Here is a 10079-nt window from a genome sequence, read left to right on the forward strand (position 1 = left end):
GTAGCCAAGCTGGTGCCAAACGTATGACTCTGCTTCCTCTGGACTACATCAGTGAGAGTGGGGTCTTGTTATCTGGGCAGCCCAGAACCTCCATACATACTGCCCAGGTTTGCCACTTGGGGTGGTCACTTTGGCCCTAACACAGCGGTTTGACTTCACCCCCAGAGGCGCATGGTAACTCAAGACAATATGTCAAAAACTCCTTGTTAAGTAAGTTTGGATCACTTTAAAGACATCAACCTCTGCACTAATGGAAAGGAACACTGCAATACTGTACAATTCAGTCACTAGCTAAACATACACAATCATGCAAGAACCATGGCTGACATTCTGACTTATTAAAAATTAACATTATGCTGGGGTTTTAATAAATTCAGCAGAAGTTTGAGCAATTTGTTTAAAATTTGTATTTATAAGCAGAAGAAAAGGATGAAAGGTCCTCCAATGCGAATATAAATCCCAACATTAAAACATAATGTAGTTCAGTTCTCAATTTCTACCTAGCTAGTCATGAACTGGGTCACATTCTGTCTTCTTAATAAATTTATAATGTGACAAAAAGGTATCATCTTACTGAGAGCTTTTCTGGATAACATTAATGCTGCAGAAACATAATACGGTACATGCCTGTGCTGCTTTCCTATCATGCTGAGCCATTTCCATTCAGTTCTGAAGAAGCTGCTAAAATATACATAGCCTAAATATAAACACAAATGTATTTTTCATTTCTTAGGTTCAAGCTCAAGTACTAACCTTTGCATATGGCTTAGGCATCAGTTCAACTACTTCTAATACTTTTCAAAAATACTTATGCAACTTATATAGCTGAAGTGCAACTCCTTAAATCAGAAGTGAGTATTGTTTAAAAACAGTTTACTGTATATGCATGCATTAATACCACAATCTCCAGGACTCTGTCGAGCCATGCCTGACCAGTGAGAAGAAAGAGTAAATATCAGCCTCCAAAATGATATTTCTATGCCGCACATAGAAATGAAACAGCAACAATTCTAGCATCAATAAGCTTGGATCTTTAAAGTTAGTTAACTTAAGCAAGTTCACAGAAGGAAAGTTTCCCATCTCCTCCTGTCCACTAAAGCCACCTGTAAAAGCCTCTACAGAACATAAGGGAAAAGGTTCTTTTGAATTGTGTGGGATGGGGTGCTGTGGGCTAAATAGCTACGTAGTAGAAACTTGTCATATGGTCTTACAGGCTGTTGAAAGCTGTTAACAATCAAGGCAATTGATTCAAATAATTAAAAATAACAACAAATATGCCTCTAAATGGTTGGGGGAATCTGGGTTCATTTTCATCTACATGGACTGCTTTTATTCTTTTCTCATATTTTAATTCTAGTGAAGCACAGAAGGCTAAACTGAACTTCTCCAAGAGCCTTCAGTAATGTTTTTAATGTCAGCACTGTAAGTGACAATTAAGCAGCCCAGTCAGCATCGGGATAGAGATTGAGGAAAGCCCTGCACGTGGCAGGAAGCAATCCTTGCAGTTTGGCAGCAAGAACATCCTCCCATTGAATGTGATAGAAACACTGCCAAGCTGAAGCATCATTTTGAAATCTGAAAACAAAGCCCTAACCTAGTGCTACACACTTAGTCATGATGGCTGTTAAAGACATAGGAAGAGTTCAAAAAGAATGCTACGACTTCATAGATTCCGGCCCTTGCAAATCAAATCACCAGAGGCAATAACCCCAACTCAGCAGTACACATGCCCCCTCTATGCAGCCTACATAGGTCTTTGGATCAGCCAGAAACAGCATGAGAGACTTGCACTAGTTCTGAACAAAAGAAGTTACCGTAAACTGTCCCTATCAAAAGTCAGTATTGTTTTCACTGACAGACAATACTGTCTCCAGGGTCTCAAGTAGGGGTCTTTCTCAGCCCTACCTGGAGATAAGCAGAAGGTGCTCTGTGTGGTGGTGGGGAGAAGAAAAGCTGGATGGAACTCTAGGTCAGACCCAGCAATGCTCACCTTACCCTGTGCCTCTTTTTTTCTTTGAGTAATTAATAATAATGATGATGGTTATTTCTCCATTTATATCCTTCCTTCCTCCCAAAGAAGCCCAGCATAGGTCTGATTTGGCTAGTATTGGGGAAAGTGCTCTTTTAAGTACCTGGGTCCCAAGGCATGTAGGGCTTTGTACATATTCCAGTACTATTATCTTGTATTTATGACAAGTGAGACTGCTCCATCAAAGTATAAGCAATTGTAATGGGTCTGTCTTCTGTATTGTATGACTCTTGGCGCCTTCCCTCCTTTCCTGCAGACAGAAGCTGCCTTATTTCTTCTTTAGAGTTGATTTGATTTGATTTTGGCCTTTGTATTACACCCTTCGTAGTAGCTCCCCTCTCCTTACCTCCTCTTTTTTTAAGAGATCCAACTTTTGGGTTTCAATATTGGAGAAGGGAAGGTTGCTAGCTTCTGACTTAATACCATTGGAGAAGTAGAGAATTGAACTTTTATGTTCATCTTAAATCATATTTTGCTTTTCTTTCAATCCTGGTCCTTTCCAATTCTACCAACTTCTGAGACAAAGTAATTCCCTTCCTTAATTTGTGCTGTTACCTAAAAGATATTTATAGATCAGTTATATTCCACTGAGCCTTCACTTTTTGCAAATTTAGTTCTTACTCTTCACCAGTCTGTTGTGATCATTTTATACACATTTTGCCTTTATTAGCATTTTGCCCAGCTTTCTGGATAGCCTATCACCATGGCTCATTCCATGGCAAGCCACAGTTCTCAGTAGTCATACCTGAGAATCGATGCACAATTTGTTTACAACATTTTCATGCCACTTTGCAAGAGACTGAAAGCAGCTTCCATAATGGAAGTAACATTTGAGCTTCCAAACAAAGCATCTAGAGCAGGCATCCCCAAACTTCAGCCCTCCAGATGTTCCGGACTACAATTCCCATCTTCCCCAACCACTGGTCCTGTTAGTTAGAGATCATGGGAGTTGTAGGCCAAAACATCTGGAGGGCCGCAGTTTGGGGATGCCTGATCTAGAGTCATAGCAACAACCGTAACTATAGTTTGTCAATTCAATTATGCCGAAACATACCGGTAGTTAATGCAAGTCATGCATGCTAGTTCAGGTTTATCACTTCCAACATCGCTGCCAAACTATCGTGGTTTTTGGCACAGTCTTGTTTGGAAGCAACTACATTGGCACCACAGAGCATTATTAGTTTTCTTACATGGACCCCATGGACCCTCCTGTGTAACCAACTCATTTTATGGGGGGGGGAGTTTAAAAGGAACTATGGAAAGTTCTTTACTTCCAATTAATAGAAAGCACTACTCCATCATTCAACGCAAACATAACTGAGGTAGTATAAGTCTCAACTCCCATTTGTGGATTTTTTTTTACTCCTCAGAGCTTTTAAAAATGGTAACAATAAATCTGAATCTTTTAATTTAAAACATCAGCATAACTGAGCTAACTAACCTACCTGCTTTGCATTATGTGTTATTAATTTTACTTTAACAAAACCTGCTGTAGGATTGTTTGGGCGATGAGAAACTGGAAATGTTTAAAATAAATAAATGCCTTATTAATGACATATTTTAATTTTTGAAACACGATCTCAAACTTTTGAAAAAGCTTGCAAAGGTGTTCTAGTGATTCATATAGGGAGGCTGCAATAAAAGGTAAAGGACCCGGACAGCTAAGTCAAAGGCGACTATGGGTGCGGCACTTCCAGGAGCCATGTGACAAATATCTTTTCTATCCCAGTTTCTAACACTGGTCACAGGTGGTTATTGGAAAGACTGCCTCTCCCCCCATGTCCCTGCCCATTCACTACATTCAGCTGGAGAATCTTTGTTGGGGACACCAAATGCAACAGTTGACAGGAAAGAGGCACAGGGCCTTTTCTGGCTAGTTCCCTTTATGGAACTTTACCCTATGCATATAAGCCACAAAATGACTTTTATTAGTAACCTTTTTACCCAAGCCTTTTCTGATTAAGGTTTAACCACAGTTGTACTTTTATCTCTTCACACATTGTTTCTGGTGTTAATACATTTATATATATTGTAACTGGGATCTGTATCTTAACCTATTTGCACTGCATATATTGATTTCACTGTATGCTGCTTAGATACATTAGTTAGAAGTGGTATCTGAATTCATCTCCAGTATCGAAATTTGAACTCTGTACATAATTTTGCTATCTACTTCGACTTCAAAAACTAAAGATATATTCTGATCTCATTTTGAACAGTAGAACTTAAAACAGTGCTGATAGAATACACAGTACCCCAATATGGTATTTTGAATCTGAAGTGATCAGGATAGAGTGGGTAGAAAACCAGGGCCAATTTATAATTCTTATAATTCTTATAGTTCTTTGTTTTATTCAGTTATATAGCTGATTATCAAATGTTCTGCCTTGAATTCAGTAATGAGTCTCAAGTCCCAAGCCAGTGAGAATAATACAGTATCACTGGCATATACTGTAGTAACAAAGAAATTTCTGTGCAGACCAGTCTGGGCAAGTGGTGTTCTCAAGCAGAGTTATAGAAGGGAGATTATTTAAATAAAGATTAAACTGCATAGGGGCTAGAGCACACCCATGTCACCCAAATTAGGGGAAAGAAATAGGATGCTGTAATTATAATATCTGCATAGGCAAAAGCATCACCAGCTTCAGGAGTCATAAAAAGTTGTGTGCACAGGATTGGGTTTTGTTTTGTTTTGTTTTAAAAAGGATTCAATGGGTTATTTTCCAGCTAGAAGCAGAAGACAATAATTAAGTTCATTTCAATATGACAACAACCAAAGGCAAAAATATGAGCATTGTAATCTTCCAATTTCTGTTACTAATAGGAAAAAGGAAAACAAACAACAGCATCTGATAGTGACCGTTAAGTAAAATACTAATGCACAAAGAGGAGAGGGTCTAATAGTCCATTTCAATTCAGAGATACTGGTATGAAAAAGTATACAGATACTGTACTGTAAAAGCACATGGGAAGGTTGCCTCAGCAAGGAGACCATTGCCTCTTGCCCCATCAGTGCTGGCAGTCTGGGGGCAAACCAAATGCTCCGCAAGAAAACAGCTACGGGCAGAGTAGCTTGGACTTCACCTCAGTGACAAGACACTCAGTGAGGTAAAAGGACTAAGTCCAAGGCTTTTTAAGAGCAGAAGCAGGTCTTCTAGTAGTGTCACCTAACCACCACTATATTAGAAACTGCAGTATTAGCCAGGTGGTACAGGCACCCCCGTTTTAGGCACAACCAATATGCACAGTGCTGAACCCAGAAGTGACCCGGAAATGTCCTAAAAGACGCCACTAAAAGGGCAGAACAGAGGAGGAGCAGGTTGTTTGCAGGCTTTTGCAGAGTTTTTTCAATTACAGGTGATTTCACAAAAGTATGTGATGGCCCAGAACACAAGACCCATGTAATTTGGGGGTTGCCTGTATCAGCAACACTTAAGTGCAATGCAGTGCAGTGCAGTATCAGCAGCCCCTCTTCTGCAAACTGTTGTGGTATCACAGATTGCAAAGCACAGGGGGAAAGCCTACACTCTTCCACTCTCAGAGCCACCCTCAGCCCATAGTAGCTTATTTTTTCTTCCTAAAAGTAACTACTAGCAAATCCGAAGTAAACAATGTCTACATCAAAGACTTGTCCCAAAGAAGAATGGAGAGTATACCTAAAGTAGGCATTTTTAAAATATTGGGAAAGCAAACAGAGCTAACATTTTCTGTTCAAATTGGTGCTTGGTTCTATTATTGAAGTCCACATGATAAAGGTATTCTAAAGTTTACAATTTGTCCTACTACTTGGTTGCCTGCACCATATTGTGGGTTTTCACTGGGGATTTCATCCTTGCTGTACATGGCTCACAAGAACACAAGACACATGCTGAAAGATCCAAATGAATATTTTGCTTAAGTGTTCACTCTAAGTCTTTACTGACTTCCAATTCTACTTTCACAGGGGTGTGTACATGAGAAAATTATGGTGGCTTTACTGTTAGAAAGGTTCTTTGGGCAGTTTCCAGCTGCAATCTAAATAGCCATCAGTTACATAGGAAAAACCCAACCCACTGAGGGAAAAAGCCTGAGGGCAGGGACTAACTTACCACTGATTTTTATAATTCAGGAAAGTTTTTGGCTTAAAAACCAGGGAAACACACTTTAAACCAGGCTTCCTCAACCTTGGCCCTCCAGATGTTTTTGGCATACAACTCCTATGATCCCTAGCTAGCAGGACCAGTGGTCAGGGATGATGAGAATTGTAGTCTCAAAACATCTGGAGGGTCGAGGTTGAGAAAGCCTGCTTTAAATAAATAAAATAAAGGGGGAGGGCACACCACATTAGTCCAATCTACACATCACAGGTGCCAATGTATGCAATACTAAGAGGCTCACAATGGCAGGCAGCTTTATATTAATTAAGGCAAGGACTTATTCAGCAGTTAGATGTTTTTTGAAGACTGAAAGTTAACTTTCAGAACAGCCACTCTTGGAACAGAGTGCATTCTTACTTTTAATAACCATCCTAATCACTGCAATAAAGAATTTGAAACCCTTCTCTTCTCTTCCAAGCAGCAACAATACAAAACTTGTGCTTTATGAACTGTGCATGCCAACAGGGGGTTTTCAACTCCAGCTACAGCCATTTGAATGCAGGGATAGGGCTTCTTCAGTCCGTTTCCCCCTCCATGAAGTAATATATTGCCTCTCTTGCAGGCATCTGCTCACTATAACAAAGCGAATGTTTGCAGAGGTCCAGTCTATTTTATCCTAAGAAAGTCAAATGCCATCACTTTATTCAAAGCCTATAGACACATTAATTATTTAACTCAAATGTGAAGAGACTGTTCACCTCATTTCACCTAAACAAAAGAGACAGCATAAAAGATTAACACTTCAGACAACAGCTAGCATAAAAATCTCCAGATCTTTATTGTCAGGCGGCATGTCTGACAGAAGTAGAAAATAACCAAATTACACAACTGTGAAGTTATATAAGGAACGAGTTCCCACTAATTTTCTGAGGCATTTCTACACTTATTTCCAAATCCATGTCTCCAACACTACAATTCTCTTCTACCAACCTAGTCCAGATTTTCAGGCATTGCTTCTCTTCCATTCTTACTTTCTTTTGCCACCCAATTTTTTCTCAACAAGATTGTCTGAGTCAAGGTTCAGAAATTAAGTACTCACCTAAGCTAAAACCCAACAGCCCAAATTACAGAAGAAACACATTAACCAAACTGCTGTACATAGCAAGACAAAAAAATATTCACACACAGGGTCATTTGACTTCTTTAAAGGCTACCCCAAAAGCCATTGTGCCACATTAGAAGATACTGTCCATTCAAATATATTTTTCAAGCTGGGGAAAAAACCTATGCTTCTACACAAATAAAACAGTTTACAATGCCATTTAACTTATATCTATTTTTATCATATAATACTGCCCCACAAGTACACACCTACTGAGCAAAGATGATACTGGATTTTTATGTCTAAATACATGTTCATGATCAGCCTTCCCCAGGTATGCTAAACTTGCCTTTAATCAACCTGTGCTCTATTGGCTTCACTAATAATCATTATGCACTTGGTGCAAACCAATGTCAAGGAGGAGACAAATACAATGCTAGATTTCTTACAGCACTCTTTAGAAAGAAAAAAATCCAGGGTTTCCATCACAGACCTATCAAAAGAACGCTTTAGTTGCTAAGAAACTAAAAAAGCAATTGCATTATAAATCATTTAAAGAAAACCAAAGATGCAGTAGGCGGATAGAGATGTACCAGGAGAACCTCACACACTGTTCAAAGTGGCACACCCCAAGAGGCTACGAAAGGGAGGGAGGAATGGCTACCTAAAGCTTGCACCTACAGACTCCTTTTGGTTTAGAATTAGATGTATCTAAGGATTTCAACAGCCCTGTTTCTGACTTGATACATTAGGTACTATGACAAGGTATCAAAAAGAAAAGCTCATGATGAGAGAAAATAAAAGGCTCTATAAGAGTTATGAAGTGCTCGCTCATTAGCATATATTGACATACTCTGCCAAAAACCTATTGCAAGATCCCTTAATCCATATCTTATCATGTTCACCAGACTGTGAAACAGCAGTTTCATTGGCCATCTGGAGTAACTCGTGACTACATGTTTTGGATCCTTGGTTTTCTTCTTCCACTCTTCCCTGACCCACCCCAAGGCTTCCCTCTTCACAGCTTTCTACAATTCATAATCTCTTAGCTGCCATTTTCATTTATATCATTTTTATTCTTAACCTTCCCTCTGCTCCAATGAACTTAGGTCAGGACACACTGCCCTGCCTCCCTCCTTTAATCCTCACATCAGCCCTCTAAGTTATTATCTTTATATTGCAGATGAGACACGGTCCAGCTAAAGGTCAGTCAGGAAGCTATACGACAAGGTGGAAATTTGAATCAGGGTCTGTGTAGTCACAGGCCAACATTCAAACCACTCTGCCACACTGATTATCAGCAGTCCTCAAGCACGTTTAATGCACTTCAGGCAATAACATTATTCCTACAAAGAACTCTGCAAGATAAAACTGAACTGCTCTTCATATACATACAGTATATTTAATTTAAAGCATTTAAATTAAATACCTTCCATAAAGTATCCCGCCCCTCGAAGTTAGCAGCCAATATTTTTTAAAAAATAATAATAATCCACTGTAAACAGCATTAATAATTATAACAATAGAGCTTGTCTGATCCAAGGTCACCTGATGGGGGTCCCTTCCTGCAGCAGAATTTGAAACCACGTCCCTTTGGTCGTCTCATGCTCATCCCTGCCCTTCTCTTCCACACCCACCCCACTCACTGCCCAGTCTACGGAAAACCCCGCTACCCCCCCCCCCCGGCCAAGCTAACAAACTACCCTGTTAAAGCAGAACCACCAGAATGAGTGATGAATGGGAGGCCGCCTGGCCCAAGGTCACTGTCAAATTAATCCAGTTGGCTGAGCCAGAATTTGAACCCAGCTCCCGTAGGGAGGTGCTCTTCCCCTCCCCTCCCCTCCCCTGGCTCCTCCCACATCTCCCCCCCACACACACACACCTGAAACGCCCCGCCCACCGCGCGACAACCTCCCACCCCTTGCGGCATCCCCCACCGCAGGACCAAGGCGCCCCCTCCCCCCCGCCTGTCAATCACCGCCTCAAGCGGGCTTCGCTCTCCGGTTCGCTTCCCTCCCCCCATCGCCGCCGCCCCCACCCGCCCTCCCCTCACAGGCCCCGGCTGCCCTCTCTCACCGTTCTGCGCGTCGGCCGGCGTCGTAAAGAGGCTCCCCGCCGCGGCCAAGAGGAGGGAGAGAGCCGCGGGGAGCGGCCCGGAGCTCCGCAGCAGCATCCCGGTCCGCAAGCCGGCTGAGGAGAAGGAGGGCAAGGAAGGGAGGGAGGGAAGAAAGAGAGAATGAGAGGAGAGGAGGAATGAAGGAGCGCGAGAGCGGGGCGGGGCGGGGCAGGGGGCGCTCAGGCAGCAGCAGCCGCTCGCTTGGTCTCCGCCGCCGGGCGAGGTTCCTTCTCCGCCGTCCTTCCCGTCGCCTTCGCCCGCCCGCTCCGCCTTTTTCCCTCCCTTTTTGCCTCAGCGCAGCTCCTTCTACCGCAGCGCTGGAGCCTCGCGAGACTTGAGCCTCCAATTCTCGCGCGAAGAGGAGGAAGGGTGCAATCTGCAGGGCTTGAGGGAAGCGTGTGGGCGGGGCGAGGGCGCGGAAGCTCCGCCTTCCGCAGCTTTTCCCCAGGGAGGCACGTGACAAGGCGAAGGGAACAGGTTCTGGAGCAAGTGTAGAGGCGGCGGCTGCAAGAGCAGCGGCTGCAGCCTCCGCCCGCCTCCCGCCTATGGGTTGGGGTGTTTTCAGAGGAATTACTGGGAGGAAAAACTGTGCAATAGGAATAAATGAGGAACTGGCCAGCCGCAGAAATGGGGGCTATGCACAGATGCTCAGGAAGATCTGGCCCGTGGCAAATTGGCGTGAGATCATGTGAATGTATTTGCATACACGACTGGGAAATTAAGGCGGTGGATGGTGGCACTGGCGGAGGTGCTGCC

The 10079-nt window shown here is 42.5% G+C and overlaps 1 protein-coding gene across 2 annotated transcripts in view; it reads right to left on the reverse strand.

Annotated features, from left to right (window-relative positions):
* NPTN (neuroplastin) overlaps positions 1 to 9654 on the reverse strand; it is a 43578-nt gene extending 33924 nt beyond the window's left edge. Inside the window, exon 1 of one of the 2 annotated variants that reach the window (XM_035130912.2) lies at positions 9284 to 9654. In XM_035130912.2, the coding sequence (XP_034986803.1) occupies positions 9284 to 9380 (97 nt within the window). In that variant the 5' untranslated portion in view covers positions 9381 to 9654. The remainder of the gene's footprint in view (positions 1 to 9283) is intronic. The other variant, XM_035130910.2, reaches the window with a different exon arrangement.
* Positions 9655 to 10079: the final 425 nt, after the last annotated feature.

Source organism: Zootoca vivipara, chromosome 14, assembly GCF_963506605.1.
Source record: "Zootoca vivipara chromosome 14, rZooViv1.1, whole genome shotgun sequence".
Classification (NCBI taxonomy): Eukaryota; Metazoa; Chordata; class Lepidosauria; order Squamata; family Lacertidae; genus Zootoca; species Zootoca vivipara.